Genomic DNA, 21,112 nt, shown 5'->3' with positions numbered 1-21,112 from the left:
AAAATTGATTTCAATTATTCTGAGGATAATGATTTTTATTCAGAGGATGGGGAATCCGTTGAGATTCCATACTTCTGAGAATACCTTTCTGAGTAACCAAAGTTTCCTTTTGAAAAACTCTCTCCTGTTTGAAAGCTGTAATTATAAGGTATCTTAATGTCAAGGCTTTCCCTTTCATCTCTAGGATGTTTCATACTTTCCTGGAATTATTTCTATAAACCTCAAACAGCCTACCCACCTGGACAACAAGTGGAACAGTTTCTCTCTTAGGCTTCTGTTTTGTGATTGTTTTCTTCTAACTTTTTGTTTTCTTCCAGATTACCAAGATCCTTGTTTACATGTTTTGATGCAGTCCTATGAGAGAATTAAACATTATCACATTGACACACACATATTTAATCTTTCTTATTTTTAATTTTAGGGTTCACATTAATGTATCTTTGAAAAGCAAATGTTATACATCTAATACAGGTAAGCCCCTAGGACAAACAATTCCACATCTGTGAGCCTTGACTGGTAACAGAACACATTCCACTGAAATTACCTTGGTTGTAGGGTTGCATTAAATGTATGCTAAGAGAAAAAGAAGCCAGTTATTTTGAACACAGACTATACATACCTAGTTGCATCATGTTTTTGGCTGGGTTGATTTTCTTTCTACTTTCCGGGAAGTAATTATTATCATTTGATAGTCAAAATTTTCATTCTGGGAAAATACGTCCTACAAAAATTTTCTGAAGAAGTTTCATTAGGGGTTTTCAGTTTCTGCATTCCCTATTATGCATCCATGTTGAATCAATGTCCTGTATCCTAGCAGAAGATAAGGCAGCTCCAGTGTGGTGGTTCTCAAACTGTGGCCCCAGACCAGCAGTATCAGCACCCCCTGGGAACGTGACAGAACTGAAAATTCTGAGGCCCCACCATAGAAGCATGTAAAAGAAACCTTGGGGATGGGGCCTGCAATCTATGATAAACAAGACCTCCTAGTGGTCCGGCTGCATGTAGTTTGAGAACCACAGCCCTAGTGGCTTCCAGGGTTACACACGACTACTAGATTCTCTCTTTTAAGAGCTGAAATCAGGTTTTCTTAAACACACAGCTAAATTCCTTGGTTTTGTGACCACTTGAGAGAAATCATAACTGTATTTCCAAGAGTGTACTATTTCCTTACCTCCTTCCTCCCTCCCTCCCCTCTCTCTTCCTTCCTTCCATTCCTCCTTTATTCCCTAACTCTCTCCTTGTTATAAGCACATCAGGGGAATCACAGTGATATGGTACTTCAAATTATTACTGCTATATAATTCCTAGTAATACTTCTACTTTTATATAAAAATTATATAGTACCAGACGTGTCTCTTGGTTAAGGAAGCTAGGGTAGAAAACTCCATTTTTCCCTAAAAGTATTTCTATGCTTTAAATAGAACTCCTTAACTCATTTGCTAAGAATCACAACTTAATAGTGCGATAGTGTTAAGAGTGTCATAGTGTTAATAGTGTGTAACTGTGTATGATTTATGTCCAAGTGAGATAAAGACATATGGCTCATTCATACTGAGACATTCATTATATTTAGCCTAAATTTAATTTAATTTGTGATTTTAAAATTCTTAATTTAGCTTAAACTACAGCCTTCTAAATTGATTCATAAGCAGGAGAGCAACCTCAAACTCTGCCAATATGATTGAGTCCTATAATATGTGACAGTATATATATATATATATATATATATATATATATATATATGAATTTACATGTAGAAAATAAAGGTATATATGCCATCTACATTATATATATCACATTATATATATATATATATATACATATTTACATACCACAGATCTTTTGAGGTCGTCTCTTTTGCTAATAAGTTACTTAACTAGTAACGAATAAAATCTTAGTAACCTCAATAATATCCACACAAGATAATGTACCTATCATAAGAGTACAGTTCAATGAATTTTCAAAAACTGGGTGCATGAATGTAACTAGTACCTAGTTCAAGAAATAAAATAGTTGCAGATGAAGAAATCCCCAATTATATTCCCTTCCAGTCACTTCTACTTCTCCAAAGGTTACTATAATCCTGATATCTCACAGAATGGTTTTACCTGGTTTTATAATTTGTTATAAATGGAATCATACCACATGTATTCATTTGTCTGCCTTTTATTTAAACTCAACTTTATGTTTGTGACATTCATATATAATGTTGCATGTGGTTGTAGGTTGTTTATTTTCATTGCTGTATAGCTTGTTATTGGGCTTATTTATCTATTTTACTGGTGACAGACATTCTTGCTCTGTATTCTTTCTGGGATTTCACTTATACATAAATTAGATCTTTTGTGTGTGTCCCACATGTCTCTCATTTTCTTGTGTATCTTATCTATTCTTTTTCCTCTCTGTGCTTCAACTTGGATGTTTCCTATTGATCTGTATTCCAGTTTACTTCTCTTATGTTCTGCTGTGGCCAGTCTGCTTTTAAATTTATCCACCAAAGACCTATTTTTTTTTTAAAAGGTCAAGTCTTTTATTTATATATTTATTTATGGCTGCATTGGGTCTTTGTTGCTGTGCACGGGCTTTCTCTAGCTGTGGCAAGCAGGGGCCACTCTTTGCTGCAGTGCACGGGCTCTAGGCGTGTGGGCCCCAGCAGCTGTGGCACGCAGGGGCTCAGTAGTTGTGGCTCGTGGGCTCTAGAATGCAGGCTCAGAAGCTGTGGCGCGTGGGCCCAGTTGCTCCGTGGCATGTGGGATGCTCCCAGACCAGGGCTCCAACCTGGCTCCCCTGCATTGGCAGGCAGATTCCTAACCACTGTGCCACCAGGGAAGTCCCCAAAGACCTATTTTTTAATATTATCTGAAGTCCCCATAGACCTAGTTTTTAATAGTATCTTTTTCAAGTCTAAAATGTCAATTTGATTTTTAAATATTTTAAAGTACATTTCTATTTTCTATTCCATTCATCTCCTTTGGCCATCTTTTCTTCCCCTTTCAATATCTTATTTATAGTTATTTTAATATCCTTGCCTGTTAACTACAATACCCAAATAATGCATAGATCTGCTTGTCTATTTTTCCTCTTGATTATTGATTATATTTTCTTGACTCTTTGCATATCTAGTCCTCTTATTTTTGCATGACACCATATATAAAATAACAGAAGAGACTACATATGATGCTATTTTCCATCACATAAGGTCCCCCCTTTACTGCAGATAGGTGAGCAGATAGGGTCTGAAGCTCAGTTGCAGTTTTAGTAAGACTCAGTCTACATCTGGTTTGTCCCTACTCCTAAGTCATGGACCTCTCAAGTTTCTGATTGAGACTCTGGCATGTTTTGCTTTCTTCAGATCTTAAACACAGAGAGATCCAGCTCTTCCATTCAGTGAGTCTCTACCCAGACCTCCAGCCATCTGTCCAATGACACTTCAAATGTGGCCAGTCTCTTTAGTCTCCCTGAGTTGAGTGTAAGCTCCTTGATAATAAGGACCATGTTTTATTATATCTTACTGTCTGATTATGGTAGGCATCCAAAAGATTTTTTTTTTCCTGCATTGAACTAACTGACTTTATTACAGTTTATATCTAATCCCTTTTACTGTTCCTGATGATATTAGTGTTCAGCAATATGAAGTCAATACTGACCCAGCTGCTTTTTTACAGATAGGTAAAATAGAGAAAATACTACATTGAAATGGCAGAACTTGAGTGACGTCTTACTCCAATGTTTTCAGGTAAAACTGAACAAAATTATATGCATAAACATGTACCTTGATTATTCTAATAGCACCTTGCTATATATTCTAATATATACTAATAACTATAATTTCTATAAATCAGTAAGATATTGTGGCAATCAAGGAAAACTACATGACTCTTGAAACCTTTTTCTTTTATTCTCCTTGCATCCTCTCACCTCCCTGACTTTTCCTTCATTCCTTTTCTCTCTACTTTTCTTTTCACTCCCTCTCTTTCTCTTTTATTCTTTCAAAATCACTTCATTAAATAATATTCTTTCCTCCAAAGTAAAAATTCCAACTTGCAGGGAGCCAGTAGAGAGAGAGACAAATAAAAGAGTCAATGTTGTATAAGTATAAAAATAAAATAAAATAAAATAAATTTAGCAATGTAATAAATCAATTTTGCAATTGTGGTTTTTTTCAACCTACTTTGACCAGTATGGGAAGAAGGAAGTTATAATAAGTTTGAGGATATAATATTTTCACAACTTAAAAATAAATCATGGACCAGTCCCTCCCATCAGGAAACTTGCACAAGCCTCTTAGATAGCCTTATCCACCAGAGGGCAGACAGCAGAAACAAGAACTACAATCCTGCAGCCTGTGGAACAAAAATGACATTCTCAGAAAGACAGACAAGATGAAAAGGCAGAGGGCTATTTACCAGATGAAGGAACAAGATAAAACCCCAGAAAAACAACTAAATGAAGTGGAGACAGGAAACTTTCCAGAAAAAGAATTCAGAATAATGATAGTGAAGATGATCCAGGACCTTGGAAAAAGAATGGAGGCAAAGATCAGGAAGATGCAAGAAATGCTTAACAAAGACCTAGAAGAATGAAAGAACAAACAAACAGAGATGAACAATACAATAAATGAAATGAAAACTACACTAGAAGGACTCAATAGCAGAATAACTGAAGCAGAAGAACAGATAAGTGACCTGGAAGACAGAATGGTAGAATTCACTGCTGTGGAACAGAATAAAGAAAACAGAATGAAAAGAAATAAAGACAGCCTAAGTGACCTCTGACACAACATTAAACGCAACAACATTCGCATTATAGGGGTCCCAGAAGGAGAAGAGAGAGAGAAAGGACCAGAGAAAATATTTGAAGAGATTATAGTCGAAAACTTCCCTAACATGGGAAGGAAATAGCGACCCAAGTCCAGGAAGCACAGAGAGTCCCATACAGGATAAACCCAAGGAGAAACACACCAAGACACATAGTAATCAAATTGGCAGAAATTAAAGACAAAAACAATTATTGAAAGCAGCAAGGGAAAAACAACAAATAACATACAAGGGAACTCCCATAAGGTTAACAGCTGATTTCTCAGCAGAAACTCTACAAGCCAGAAGGGAGTGGCATGATATACTTAAAGTGATGAAAGGGAAGAACCTACAACCATGATTACTCTACCCGGCAAGGATCTCATTCAGATTCGATGGAGAAACCAAAAGCTTTACAGACAAGCAAAAGCTAAGAGAATTCAGTACCACCAAAACAGCTCTATAACAAATGCTAAAGGAACTTCTCTAAGTGAGAAACACTAGAGAAGAAAAGGACCTACAAAAACAAACCCAAAACAATTAAGAAAATGGTCATAGGAACATACATATCGATAATTACCTTAAACGTGAATGGATTAAATGCTCCAAGCAAAAGACACAGGCTTGCTGCATGGACACAAAAACAAGACCCATATATATGCTGTCTACAAGAGACCCACTTCAGACCTAGGGGCACATACAGACTGAGAGCGAGGGGATGGAAAAAGATATTCCATGCAAATGGAAATCAAAAGAAAGCTGGAGTAGCAATACTCATATCAGATAAAATAGGCTTTAAAATAAAGAATGTTACAAGAGACAAGGAAGGGCACTACAAAATGATCAAGGGATCAATCCAACAAAAAGATATAACAATTATAAATATATATGCACCCAACATAGGAGCACCTCAATACATAAGGCAACTGCTAAGAGCTATAAAAGAGGAAATTGACAGTAACACAATAATAGTGGGGGACTTTAACACCTCACTTACACCAATGAACAGATCATCCAAAATGAAAATAAATAAGGAAACAGAAGGTTTAAGTGACACAATAGACCAGATAGATTTAATTGATATTTATAGGGCATTCCATCCAAAATAGCAGATTACATTTCCTTCTCAAGTGCGCACAGAACATTCTCCAGGATAGATCACATCTTGGGTCACAAATCAAGCCTCAGTAAATTTAAGAAAATTAAAATCATATCAAGCATATTTTCTGACCACAATGCTATGAGATTAGAAATGAATTACAGAGAAAACAACATAAAAAACACAAATACATGGAGGTTAAACAATACATTACTAAATAACAAAGAGATCACTGAAGAAATCAAAGAGGAACTCAAAATATACCTAGAGACAAAAGACAATGAAAACACAATGGTCCAAATCCTATGGAATGCAGCAAAAGCAGTTCTAAGAGGGAAGTTTATAGCTATAAGAGCATACCTCAAGAAACAAGAAAAATCTCGAATAAAATATCTAATCTTACACCTAAAGGAAGTACAGAAAGAAGAACAAACAAAACCCAAAGTTAGCAGAAGGAAAGAAATCATAAAGATCAGAGCAGAAATAAATGAAATAGAAACAAAGAAAGCAATAGGAAAGATCAATAAAACTAAAAGCTGTTTCTTTGAGAGGATAAACAAAAGTGATTAACCATTAGCCAGATGCATCAAGAAAAAGAGGGAGAGGACTTAAATCAATAAAATTAGAAATGAAAAAGGAGAAATTACAACAGACACTGCAGAAACACAAAGCATCCAAAGAGACTACTACAAGCAGCTCTATGCCAATAAAATGGACAACCTGGAAGAAATGGACAAATTCTTAGAAAGGTGTAACCTTCCAGACTGAACCAGGAGGAAATAGAAAATATGAACAGACCAATCACAAGTAATGAAATTGACACTGTCGTTAAAAATCTTCCAACAAACAGAAGTCCAGGACCAGATGGTTTCACAGGTGAATTCTATCAAACACTTAGTGAAGAGCTAACACCCATCCTTCTCAAACTCTTCCAAAAAATTGCAGAGGAAGGAAAATTCTCAAACTCATTCTATGAGGCCACCATCACCCTGATACCAAAACCAGACGAAGGTACTACAAAAAAAGAAAATTACAGACCAATATCACTGATGAATATAGATGGAAAAATTCTCAACAAAATACTAGAAAACAGAATCCAACAACACATTAAAAGGATCATACACCATGATCAAGTGGGATTTATCCCAGGGATGCAAGGATTCTTCAATATATGCATCTCAATCAATGTGATACACCATATTCACAGATTGAAGAATAAAAACCATATGATCACCTCAATAGATGCAGGAAAAGCTTTTGACAAAATTCAACACCCATTTGTGATAAACAGTCTCCAGAAAGTGGGCATAGAGGGAACCTACCTCAACATAATAAAGGCCATGTACGACAAACCCACAGCAAACGTCACTCTCAATGGTGAAAAATTGAAAGCATTTCCTCTAAGATCAGGAACAAGACAAGGATGTCCACTCTCACCACTATTATTCAACATAGTTTTGGAAGTCCTAGCCACGGCAATCAGAGAAGGAAAAGAAATAAAGTGAATAGGAATTGGAAAAGAAGAAGTAAAACTGTCACTGTTCACAGATGACATGATAATATACACAGAGAATCCTAAAGATGCCACCAGAAAAGTACTAGAGCTAATCAATGAAATTGGTAAAGTTGCAGGATACAAAATTAATGCACAGAAATCTCTTGCATTCCTATACACTAATGATGAAAAATCTGAAAGAGGAATTAAGGAAAAACTCCCATTTACCACTGCAACTAAAAGAATAAAATATCTAGGAATAAACCTACCCAGGGAGACAAAGACCTGTATGCAGAAAACTACAAGACACTGATGAAAGAAATTAAAGATGATACCAACAGACGGAGAGATATACCATATTCTTGGAGTGGAAGAATCAATATTGTGAAAGTGACTATACTACCCAAAGCAATCTACAGATTCAATGCAATCCATATCAAATTACCAATGGCATTTTTTATGGAACTAGAACAAATAATCTTAAAATTTGTATGGAAACACAAAAGACCCTGAATAGCCAAAGCAGTCTTGAGAGAAAAAAATGGAGCTGGAGAAATCAGACTCCCTGACTTCGGACTATAATACAAAGCTACAGTAATCAAGACAATATGGTACTGGCACAAAAACAGAAACATAGATCAATGGAACAAGATAGGAAGCCCACAGATAAACCCACGCACCTATGGCCAACTAATCTATGACAACGGAGGCAAGGATATACAATGGAGAAAAGACAGTCTCTTCAATAAGTGGTGCTGGGAAAACTGGACAGTTACATGTAAGAGAATGAAATTAGAACACTCCCTAACACCATACATAAAAAGAAACTCAAAATGGATTAGAGACCTAAATGTAAGACCAGACACTATAAAACTCTTAGAGGAAAACATAGGAAGAACACTCTTTGACATAAATCATGGCAAGATCTTTTTTGATCCACCTCCTAATGTAATGGAAATAAAAACAAAAATAAACAAATCGACATAATGAATCTTCAAAGCTTTTGCACAGCAAAGGAAACCATAAACGAGAAGAAAAGACAACCCTCAGAATGGGAGAAAATATTTGCAAATGAATCATCGGACAAAGGATTAATCTCCAAAATATATATATAGCTCATGCAGCTCAATATTAAAAAAACAGACAACCCAATCCAAAAATGGGCAGAAGACCTAAATAGATATTTTTCCAAAGAAGACATACAGACGGCCTAGAAGCACATGAAAAGCTGCTCAATGTCACCAATTATTAGAGAATTGCAAATCAAAACTACAATGAGGTATCACCTCACACCAGTTAGAATGGACATCATCAGAAAATCTACAAACAACAAATGCTGGAGAGGGTGTGGAGAAAAGAGAACCCTCTTGCACTGTTGGTGGGAATGTAAATTGATACAGTCACTAAGGAGAACAGTATGGAGGTTCCTTAATAATCTAGAAATAGAATCACCATATGACCCAGTAATGCCACTACTGGGCATATACCCAGAGAAAACCATAATTCAAAAAGACACATGCACCCCAAATATTCATTGCAGCAGTATTTACAATAGCCAGGTCATGGAAGCAACCTAAATGCCCACCTACAGACGAATGGATAAAGAAGATGTGGTACATATATACAATGGAATATTACTCAGCCATAAAAGGAACGAAATTGGGTCATTTGTTGAGACGTGGATGGATCTACAGACTGTCATACAGAGTGAAGTAAGTCAGAAAGAGAAAAACAAATACCGTATATTAGCGCATATATGTGGAACCTAGAGAAATGGTACAGATGAACCGGTTTGCAGGGCAGAAATTGAGACACAGATGTAGAGAACAAACCTATGGACACCAAGGGGGGAAAGTGGCATGGGGGTGGGGGTGGGGGTGTGATGAATTGGGTGATTGGGATTGTCATGTATACACTGATGTGTATAAAATTGATGACTAATAAGAACCTGCTGTATAAAAATAAATAAAACAAAATTCAAAAATTATAAACAAACAAATAAATAAAATAAAATAAAGCATGGACTATAAGAAGCTCTTGTGATAGTAATGATTAAAAAAGCAACCCACTTCTATTTTGTCAATCCTTACATTTATAACATTATAAACTCTCAGGAAAATACAGAATAAGCTATATGGCTATACTTGAGAGTAACAAGAAGAAATTAGAAACTGAAGGAAAGTTGACCCCTATACTGGGTGACCTCTACTTTTGCATAAGCTTTCCTCTGAGGGCATCTCCTATTTGCAGAGGCATAGGCTAACTAGAACTAAACCTTGAAATCAAGGGTAATAAAATCTCAAAAAAGGAGAGAGCCAAAGAGTGGTGAGGAGCCCAGATTTGCGTGTAAACTACAAAAATGATCTCTAAACTGCATGTGTGGAAGAAATTTCATGTAGCCCAGAAGAAAGCAACACCTGGAAAGCTTAAAAACCTGACATAGATTTTAGCTGTTACCCATACAGAGGAAACAGAGTTTGTAGTTGAACCTCACCAAGCCAGGAGTTATTGGCAATCATGTCAATCTTTCTATTGAAATCCCAGAAAAACTTAGTAAAGACTATGTGTCAAGATTCAGCATTCACCCTAAGACAGATGTGAAATATAAAATGTAACAGTAACTGTGACATGATCAAGGAAATCAGCCAGTAATCTAATTCTTTGCCAGGAAAAACAATCCATATCCTTTAGCCTATACAGTAGAACCTAGGATCTCTACAACATATCACCAAACAAAGAATAGTTATGAATAAGAAGTTACCACACATAAAAATGAAGAGTAAAATAATGTAACACAAAGTCCAGAGAATGTCCTTGGATAATAGAGACTGGAAATAACAGTTAAGAACTTTAAATCAGTATTACATAACATGTTCAATGACTTAAAGAAAAGTGTGGTAACAATGAGAGAACAGATAGAAATCTCAGTACTGAAAATGTAAACGAAAGTAATTCTACAACTTAAAACCACAATATTGGAAATTAACAATTCACTAAATTATCTTATCGCCAGATTGGTGGTGCAGAATAAAGACTCAGTGAACGTAAGGACAAAAAATATAAATTATATATTCTAAAAAATTGAGAGAAAAATAATAGAAATAAAAGAAGCAGATCCTCAGTGACCTGTGGGACAACAGTGAGCAATCTAACAAATGTGTAATTGGAGTCCCAGTAGGAGAAGCAAAAGAGAATTGCGGCATAAAATATATTTGAAGAAACAATGAAAAATATTCCTAGATTTGTTGATGTCCATTAACTTGCATCCAAAATGGTCAGCAGCTCCCAAGGAGGAATGATAAAAAGAAAAACACATCTAATTACATCATACTGAAAGTAATTGAAAGCAAATATAAAGACAATGATTTGAAAGTAGCCATAGAAAATTTGTTCAGGGGAACAATGACATGAAGAGCAGCTGATGTCTCATCAAGAAAACAATGCATAGCAAAGTTAATTCAACATCTTTAAAATGCTGGAAAAAAACCCTCAAACTAGAATTTTATATCTAGTAAAAATATATTTTAATCAAAAGCAAAATAAAGATGTTAAATTGAATAAAAGAAAACTGGGAAAAATTATCACTAGCAGACCTGTGCTAAAAGAAGTATTAAAGAAAGTTCTTTGGTTGAAGGAAAATGATACTAGATGGAAACCCAGATATATAAGAAAGAATGAATATAGATTGTATATGTGCTAAAATATAAAATACTATTAAAATTTTTTTACAAAGACAACCAACTATTTAATGCTATATATATAGTATTATATATGACCTTTGAAAAATTGTATTTTCATTTAACCTCTTCCATCTTTTTTGCTCTTGTTGTCATATCCATTACAACTGCATACATTATAAACCTCACACTACAATTATATGGAGGAGGATAAATGAAGTTATAATGTTTTGGGGTTTTAGACTATTACATAAGTTGACTGTTATAAACTGAGTTCTTATTGAAATTCCTAGAGCAACCACAATAAAAGAATACAAAGACAGAGAGTTAAAAGGCCAGTAGATAAATTAAAATGTAATACTAAAACTTATTGGAGTGTCTCAAAAGGCGGCAGGAAAAGAGAAACAGAGGACAACTAGAAAACAAATAGGGAGCTGGTGGTCTTAAATGTAAATATATCAATAATTAAGTAAAATGTGACTTGGCTAAATCCTCCAATTATAAAGTAAAAATTGTCAGACTATAATAAACAATCAAGACTCAACTACATGCTGTATACAAGGGGTTAAGATTTTTTCTGAAAGGTCCGGATAGTAAATATCTTAGTCTTGCAGGCCACATGGATTTGTTTCAACTCTTCTGGCTTTGCAGCATAAAACAACACAGGTAACATGTAAAGAAATGGGCACGGCTGTGCTACCATAAAACTTTATGAAATTAAGCAGCGGCCTGGGAGTCATAGTTTGATCAGTCTCTCTGTACATGAGATGCACTTTAAATATAAAGAGATAACTGAAAATAAAAGGGTAGAAAAAGATACACATGTACACTGTAAGCATATGAAAACAGTATGGCTATATTAATATCTGGCAATGTAAAATTCAACACAAGGAATATTACAACCATAATGAGAGACATTTAATAATTATAACAGGTTCAATACATAAGCAGGTCACAACAATTGTTAGTGTATGTTCCTAATGAAAGCCTAAAGCAAAAAGTGACAGAACTAAAGGGAGAAATAGCCAAATATACAATATTAGAGAATTTAACAGATCTTTCTCAGTAGCTGATAGGGTAAATGGACTAAAATTCAGTAAGCATGATCATAATGAAATAACTAGTACTGGGCTCGCTCTAGTACTGGAAGTGTATGCTTGTAACCTTCTTATCAATGCATTATATGTGAAGTGATTTCATATAATTTGAAAAAAATCTATAAGAATAAGAGAATTTAAACAAACTATTATCTACTTTAACATCATATACTATAGAACACTCTACCCATCAGCCACCATGTAAGTATTTTCAAGTGTTGAGTAGCATCCACCTGGAAATACTGCATGCCTGCATGCTAGGCCAAAAAAAACAAAAACAAAAACAAAAAAACCCTCAGTGCATTCAAAAGACTAAAAGCATACAGACTAGGCTGTCTGAACAAAACGGAATTAGATGAGAAATGTTTTGAAGTTAATAGAGTTCTAGTTACATGGCTCCAAAGTAGAAACCACAAGAGGAATATATTTTGAACTGAGTAAATATGAAAATATAACATACTGAAATTCGTGGAATGCAGCTAACCCATTGCTGAGAGGGAGATTAAAATTTTAAAAGCTTAAGTTATAAAAAAAGAAATGCTAACATCAGTGATCTAAATTTTTCATTTACTTCATGAAATTAGAGAAAGAAGAGCAAGTCAAACTCTAAATAACTAGAAGAAAGAAAATAGTAATGACAAGAGCAAAAAAAAGTTTAAATTGAAAATAAGCAATAGAAACAAAAACAAAGCAAAAAGTTAGTTATTTGAAATTATCAAGAAAATTGAAAGCTCCCTAAAAAGACGATACATGATATATGATATATGATAAAGGAACAAAACATAAATTAAGAAAATTACAGAACAATATTCCTCATGAATGTAGACAAAAAAATCCTTAATGAAACATTGGCAAATAGTATCCATCAATATATATATAAATTATGATACATCATAATAGAGTGGGATTTTTTCCAGGAATGCAAGATTGGCTTAACATTCAATCATCAATCAATGTAACTTACCATTGTATCAGAATAAAAAATATGAGAAAACAATATGATTATTTTTAGAAATAATGTAGATATAGATAGAATATAATATAGATGTAAATATAGAAATGGCATTTGAGAAAATTCAACAATGATTTGCGATAGAAACTCTTAGTAATCTAAGAATATTAAAAAATTTCTTCAACCTGTTAAAGGACATTGTGTTGGAAGGAATTTGGCCTTGCCCAAAGAGAGGTTTGGCCTTCGTGCTCAGTTCCTGGGAGATAACCTCTAAATAGTTAGAATTTTCTGAGTGATAGGAGTGGCTTTCTTATTTGTGGGGGGCTTCTTGGATCACACCTGATAGTTTATGCTGAGGAGATGTCTCAGGGCAGGGCCATCAACACCCAATCATCTTGGGGTGGAGACTGGCCACACCTGAAAGAACAATCATACAGTTTAGGATGGGGGCTTTGGGCCATTTGATATCAGCCTGACATCTGGGGAAGGGAGAGGCTGGAGATTGAGTTCAACCACATGGATAATTAATCAATCAATCATGCCCATGTAATGAAGTCTCAACAAAAACTTTGGACACCAAAGTTCAGGTGAGCTTCTCAGATCAGCAATACTCCATGCTTTTGCCACTCATTGAGGCCAGTAGAGTAACAGGTCCCTGAGGACAAAGGAAACTTCACATTTAGAATCCTCCCAGACTCTGCCCTGCATTTCTCTTCTCTTAGTCAATTTTAATGTATCCTTTACTTGTAATGAATATAACCATGAGTTCTGTGAGTATTCTAGCAAATTATCAAACCTCAGGGTGGTTTTGCAAAACCCCAAGCTTGAGTTGATAGCAGAAATGAGGGTAGTCTTATGTGAACTCTTCTCTCTAACTATGTATTTGGACCCTAACTCCTTGCAGCTGGAGTCAGAAGTCTTGGGCAGACATGGCAGTCTGGAGGACACTACCCTTAAGTAACTCTGAGTAGGCAAATATGAAAAACGTACAGCTAATATCATACATAATGGCAAATACTGAACAATTCAATCTCTAAGACTGAGAATATGTAAAGATGTCTGCTCTCCACATTTCTATTCAACATTGTATTGAAAGTCTCTATGAGGGCAAAAAAAATAAATAAATAAAAAGCATATAAAATGGAAGAAATGAAGTAACATTATTTCTATTTGCAGATAAAATGATTGTTTACATAGAAGTCTTAAGGAATTCACAGAACAACTGACAGAACAAGTGAATTTAGGAAGATGGTTGTATGCATCTCAACAGCAAAAATTAATTATATTTCTATATACTAATATAAAAATGGAAAATGAAACTCAGAATAATTGCATTTATAATAGCTACAAAGTACATAAAACATAAGAATGAACTTTATAAGACATATCAAATGTCTACATTAAAATTTATAAAATATTGCTAAGAAAAAAAGGAAAATATTTAAGTAAATAGAGATATATAGGATGGTCATGTTTGGAAGACTAGATATTTTTAAGATGTTAAGTATACCCAAGCTTATGTAGAAATTCAAAGCAACCATAGTCTCACGAAGCTTTAAAAATTGGTGGGGGGGGAGGTAGAAAGTAACAAGTTGCTCAAGTTTATATGGAAACACAAAGATATAAAATTACTAGCAGAAGCAGAACATCAAAGTTGAAGGACTATTATGATGATGAGGATGAAGATGAGGATGACAAATATGCCAAGGCCAAAAGGAAGTTTTTTTAACCAATGGTGCTAGAATGACTTGATATGCTATATATATATATAGCATAAAACAAGCAAATAAACGAACTTTATCTTGCACCACACACAAAATAGCAGATATATACTCAAATGTAAAACTATAAAATTTCTAGAAAAAGACATAGAAAAATATCTTTGCCACTTTGGAATAAGCAAAGATTTTGTAGAGTGGACACGAAAAGCAGTAAATATAATAGGAAAAAATTGGTAAGTTGTTATCCATCAAAATTAAAAACTGCTCGTCAAAAGACAGCATTAAGAAAGGAATAATCAAGCCACAGACTTCGACAACATATTTACAATATATAACAAAGGTTTTTGATATAGAATATGTAAAGAACCCTTACAGAGCAATTACATAAGACAAATAACAATAAAATCATAGGCAAAAGATTTGAATAGTCGCTGTACAAAAGAAGCTCACCAATAAGTACATGGAGCTTAAAATCATTAGGTCTCAGGGAAATGCAAGTTAAACCCAAAATTAGATATCATTTCACACCTCCTAGAATGGCTAAAATTAAACAGAACACCACCACCAAATTTATGCCAAGATGTAAAAGAACTGAAACTTTATATATTGCTGGTGGGGCTGCAAATAGGACAACTACTTTGAGAAAGCTATTTGGCAATTTCTCATGAACAAGTATCTACCCTACAGCCTAGCAGTTCCATTTCTAGGTATTTGCCCAAGGGAATGAAAACATATGCCCACGAAAAATGCTTATATAGAAAGTTGGTTTTAGCCATATTATTCATGACAGCCCATACTGGCTTGAAACTATCCAAGTGTCCATAGATAAGAGAATGGATTAAAATAATGTGATATATTCTAACAACGGACCACTACTCAGCAATTCTAAACAAGTAAATCATTAATACATGTATTGATATCTCAGAAACACTGTGTTAAAGGAGAGAAGCCAGATACGAATACATTCTGTATAGTTCCATTTATATTAGGTTCCAGATTAAGAAAATGTAATCTCTGGTGATAACAATCAGCATAGTGGTTGCCTAAGGGAAAAAGGATGGCAGGGCTGGACAGGAAGGAATTCCAAGGGAACTTTCTGAGGTGATGGGATGCTCTATATCGTGACTGGAGTAATGGTTACAAAGGTGTATAAATTTATCGAAATAGATTTAATTGCATATTTAATGTAAGCGAGTTTTACCTTAATATAAAAACATTATACCGCGAAAAGCTAAAGCATGATCCTTATGACCAGGGATTGAAAGAACCAGACAAAAAGTACAATGAGAATCTGGATACCTTTTCCATTTCCAATACTATTTACTTTCTAGGTGGATTTAGTATTTTTCTAGGGATGAAAAGTTGTTTCTGTGATTTTACCAAATTCTATGAAATAAAAGAAGGAGGTATTCAGAGGAAGGGAGTGACTAGAATTCCCTCGAAGGAATTCTGTGGTATTCAGGGCAAATCATAATATCTTTCTGCATATCTGTCAGGTAGAATCAGGCTAAGAATCACTGCTCTCAGACTGGCATTACAAAAAAGCGTTTGTTAAGAGCAACATGAAACATATTTGTAGAATAAGAGCTGAGTAACTTCAAACTGATATTTTTCTTATTTTAAAGTTACAAAACAAAAGTAAAAACAATCTCCCTTCTTTTCTTAATCTCACTCTCCAAAATCATAACTGCTAACACTCTTATAATGCCTTAATGTGCCAGGCACTGTTCTAAGTGCTGCATAGGTATTAAATTATTTTAGCCTTAGGATATCTCTGTTTTACATTGAGACTAATAAACTTGCTTGTGGTCAAAGAGCTAGTAAGTAGCAAAACCAGGATTCAAGCTCCAGCAGTCTGGCTTCCCAGCGGGTGTGCCGAGTTATACAAATAAGCTAAGTGTTAACCACTGTGAAATGTACTAAATAGGAATAAAGATAGTGTTGCTGCTGGAGGAAGGGGTATTCACTGAGTCTATGTATATAAGATTTACTTGGAATTTTTAATGAATTTCTCCATTTTTGTTACTGAGAGTCCACTCTCTCTTGCAGGGAAAAGCCTCTAAAAATTATTCTGATTACTTTTGGGCTCAGTTTTGAGATTGATGTGGTAAAAATAATATAATTTTATGGAAGTGTCCTTTTTAATTTGGGGAAATTTCAGAGATTTGAAAGCAGGTTAGATTTCCATCTACTACCGGAAGAGAACAAAAACTTATTTAAAACATTCCCTTTAGCAATATTTTCAGTCAACATTTTTTTTTTCAGTCGACTGATTTGAGGTTAAGGCATTTATAAAGAACGAGCACTTGGGTTAAAATAAAAATTGTTATAGTTATTTGCCTTAAATGTTCTCAATCAGTCAGCTTTTTTTATAACTTTAAAATGAGATAAAATTTAAATAATAGAATCACAACAAATTAATATTGGAAGACTCTCTAATTAGTGAGGCAGAGAGAAGAGTCTTGACCTTGGGGTCAGTGAGTATGGGTTCTCATCCTCATGTGTCAAGTCTTAGCTGCAAGTCCCTGGACAAGTCCCTCCTCTTAAGATGCTTGCTCTTCTGTAAATAGGGGACAATAGGATCTACTCACAGGGCTGGTGTGAGGATAAATGTATAGTGTATGTGAAAGCCCCCAGCAGGTGACAGGGACTCACAAAACTGATGGTGAGTAATGGACAGCTGCCCAGGCCACATAGCTACTGAGTGGCCAAAGGGAGTTCAGTCCTCCCTCTCAACTCCCCTTCTGTGTTATTTCTGTAAGTGCAGGGCTATTAAGGGTTCAAGTTGCTTTTAAATAACTTTTTAGAAGATTCTTAAACATTTTTGTGAGATTTTCCCCAGTACCATAAACTTGTTTCTAGATCTCCTTGAAAGGAAGTAGGGAACTAATCTAGTGATGTCTTCTAAGTGTGCCTTTATTTTTTTTTATTTTTTATTTTTATGCGGTACGCGGGCCTCTCACTGTTGTGGCCTCTCCCGTTACGGAGCACAGGCTCCGGACGTGCATGCTCAGCGGCCATGGCTCACGGGTCCAGCCGCTCCATGGCATGTGGGATCTTCCCGGACCAGGGCACAAACCCGTGTCCCCTGCATCGGCAGGCGGACTCTCAACCACTGCACCACCAGGGAAGCCCAGTGTGCCTTTATTGTAATGCTTCAGAGTTGCTAAGAGACTGGATGGAGGTGTTACTAATGCTACAGTAGAAATCATATTGCAATATATGAATGTATCAAATCAACATGTGGTACACCTTAGATTTATACATTGTTATACGTCAATTATATCTCAGCTAACAAATAGGTTAGAGGGGGATGAAGGAGATAGGAAAAGTGAAGGAGGATAGGAGTTGCACACATAACCAGTACATCACAATCTTGGAATGGGGTGTCATTTGAAAAGATACATAAAATGTTATAACAGAAATGTATATTTGGAAAATAAAAACAATACCCATGTAAAATAATTCACACATGAAAGAGTTCATAAGACTTTAGGTTTCCCAAGTGTAGGCATATGTATAACAAATTTGAAAACTCAGAGGCAACATGAGGAATTATTATCACTTCCTTGTTTAGAGGGGCCTTTTCTGTGATTTCTAATTTATAGCATGCCTGGGACACAGCACAGAAGGGCACCAGGACTATGGGTATTTAAGACTGGGACCCTGGCGGTGTGGAATTGCCACTTTCAGCAAACCGGTCGTTGATACCTGTGCAGGTAATTAGGGTCATACCCATGAGAATAGTTATTTTTCTTTCTTCCCTGGTCACAGCTCTCAGCAAAGTAAGTTGCCTCCTGGGCCAAGCTTAATAAAGAGCTACAGGAGGAGAGGAGGGCTCTAACCACTGCATCTTAGAAAGACAGTTGTCATCAATTTCTGGGTTTGAAGAAGGAAACAAAGAAGAATAAATAGTTGAACTTATTACAAGTTTCAATTTGATATCCTTAGCATTTCTAAGACTCTCCAAAGAAACTCTCCATTAAAATAGATTTCCTAATGTCCTCAGTGAAAAATAGAAAATGGCTTTCACTTGGGCAATAGTAAATATGGGAACCACCATTATGTAAAGTATCAGTAGATCAAAATAAATGTAACAGTACTGAATATGCATGAAAGCAGGATGCCACTGGCATGTATTCAGCATCATCATTCAAAGTGTTTCCTTTAGGTGGGTAATGTGCTAACACAGCCTGGGCAGAGGCAGATGCTTGAGGAACAGGATTTCCCTTCACCTTTGAAACAATAATTAAACCAAACACATGAAATTAAAAAAAAATAAAGTGAAATGCATACATACAGACAGGTAGAAGAGATAAAAATTGAAAACATTATGTTTTGATGCTATCTCTTTCCTCTGGAAATGTTTCAGTTCACATGTAGTAGGAGAGGGCAGGGCCATGAATGGTTCTGCCCTTTGGGTGGCCAATGACCTTGTGATTGACTAAAGGGGGACTCCAGCATTTCCACATTATCTTATTTCCCCTCTAGTCTCCCCTGTTATTTATGCTTTGATAGAATAATTTCTTCCTTCTTTTGGCTGCCTGCCAGGCTATGGGTAGGGAAGGAAAAAGAAACGAAAACTTGGATTAGCTTGACGTCTAATACAAGGTGAGAGGCCACATCAGCCCTGCACTTGAGAGCACACCCTTCCACCCCTAGCACTATATTAAATGCCAGCAGGCAATCAAAGTCAGAGACGAAGTTTCAATTCCAAAGAAGTCCTGGTGAGGCAGCAAAATATATTTCAAAGTTTATATGGTATATGGAATAAGATATCACATGTGTTATCTTAGGCAGATTACACTCACTGAGCCTTAGATAATATGAAATATGGTTACCTTATTAAATTTACCTCATTAAAATTTGAGGATTTGAGTAAAAGTACAAAAAGAGAAGAAGATGCTTACATAGTAATAAATGAGGAAAGTCACTCAAAATGTGCTATAAATGGTCCTTCAGCACTATATTTTCAACTGATTCAGCAGGGAGTCTGAATAAGTTCCCTCATGGGAACATATATTTGATTTTAGACAGAGTATTGATTGGAAATAGAATTCAGTTAAAATCAACTTTCTTGCAAGATCCTGTTCCATATATTAAGAGATACTAATAAGAAGGGTTTTAGAAAGCCTTAATTTAACAGTATTTCTTGAAGTTTGGGGGTTATAGGCAGTCTTCTTTAGTCTTTTGCCAATTTAGGACTGTCTTTTTTTTTTTTTTTTCCCTAAGACAGTAGTAGAATAGTAAAGCATTGTAAAAGGCAAAACTGACAAAAGATATTTGTGATTTTTAGACTTCCATATTGCCTACATATTGTACAAAAACTTCATGAAAATAGTCATGAGTTCCACAGTTGCAAAAGATAAATCTCTTGGTAAACTTCCAGTATTCACACAATGTGTATTTTGAGATTACAAATGTCTGGTTACTGCTTACTTCCAGTTTAGTGATAAGAAGTATGGTGGTGGTCAAGGGTCTCTTAAGTGCAACCAACCTGGAAATTATGGTTTTAATACAGTTCTGAATAAGTTTGTGGCTACATCATGCTACCTTACATTTTTCCTTTATCTTTGACTCTTTTAATTTTTCATTAGTTCTTGTAATATAAGATATGCAGGAGAGAATTTCGAACTCAAATAGTAACATTCAACTTCCTGCAGATATAAAAACAATGTTCAGAGAACAGGATGGAGAGAAAGGGAGTAAATAATTTAAAAAGTCATTGAATTATCTCTAGGTCTTTAATGTTTCCTATCTGTTAAACAACTAGATATGAACTGGGTTTAGTCAATTAATACCTTTTGCCTGGAACTGTCAGTTAATACCCTACATACACAGGAAATGATTGGAGTCATCCATTCTCACTATCAAAATATCTCAAATTAAAAAAAAAAATTCCAGTGAGAAGTTATATGAATCAAAACAGCAGAGGAATCATGAGCCCTTATTCTGCAATGAATATACCATATCACAGTGTCAAGCGCAACTGCTAAGCATATCCTTTCCATATTTAAAATAGATATAAAAATATGTATCTCATATTAATGGAATGGGGAGTGCATGTTATTTGAGTAGCCACTAGGTATGTTAACAAATGTATTCTTAAATTCTACTTGGGTATAAAAGATTGTTTCCCTCATTTCTCTCTCCACTGGCTTTTTAAATTGCAAATGCAAAGAACTAATATAATTGTGGCTCAAAGTTGTTTGCAATAATGGGTGACTCACTAAGATTGTTGATGGTATTATTTTGCAGGATGATAAACACAAGGG

The 21,112-nt window shown here is 35.2% G+C and overlaps 1 protein-coding gene across 2 annotated transcripts in view; it reads right to left on the bottom strand.

Moving 5' to 3' along the window:
* Nucleotides 1–238: 238 nt before the first annotated feature.
* The window catches only part of ALCAM (activated leukocyte cell adhesion molecule), a 193,819-nt gene continuing 172,945 nt past the window's right edge, over nt 239–21,112 (bottom strand). For both annotated transcript variants that reach the window (XM_089910513.1, XM_089910512.1), the window contains one exon: nt 239–354. In XM_089910513.1, coding sequence (XP_089766639.1) covers nt 267–354 — 88 coding nt within the window. In that variant the 3' untranslated portion in view covers nt 239–266. The remainder of the gene's footprint in view (nt 355–21,112) is intronic.

This window comes from Delphinapterus leucas, chromosome 4 (assembly GCF_059928025.1).
Source record: "Delphinapterus leucas isolate spDelLeu-1000000601 "Yukka" chromosome 4, BTC_Dleu_Yukka2, whole genome shotgun sequence".
Classification (NCBI taxonomy): domain Eukaryota; kingdom Metazoa; phylum Chordata; class Mammalia; order Artiodactyla; family Monodontidae; genus Delphinapterus; species Delphinapterus leucas.
Note: the sequence above shows the minus strand (reverse complement) of the source record. Positions and strands in the feature narration are given on the sequence as shown.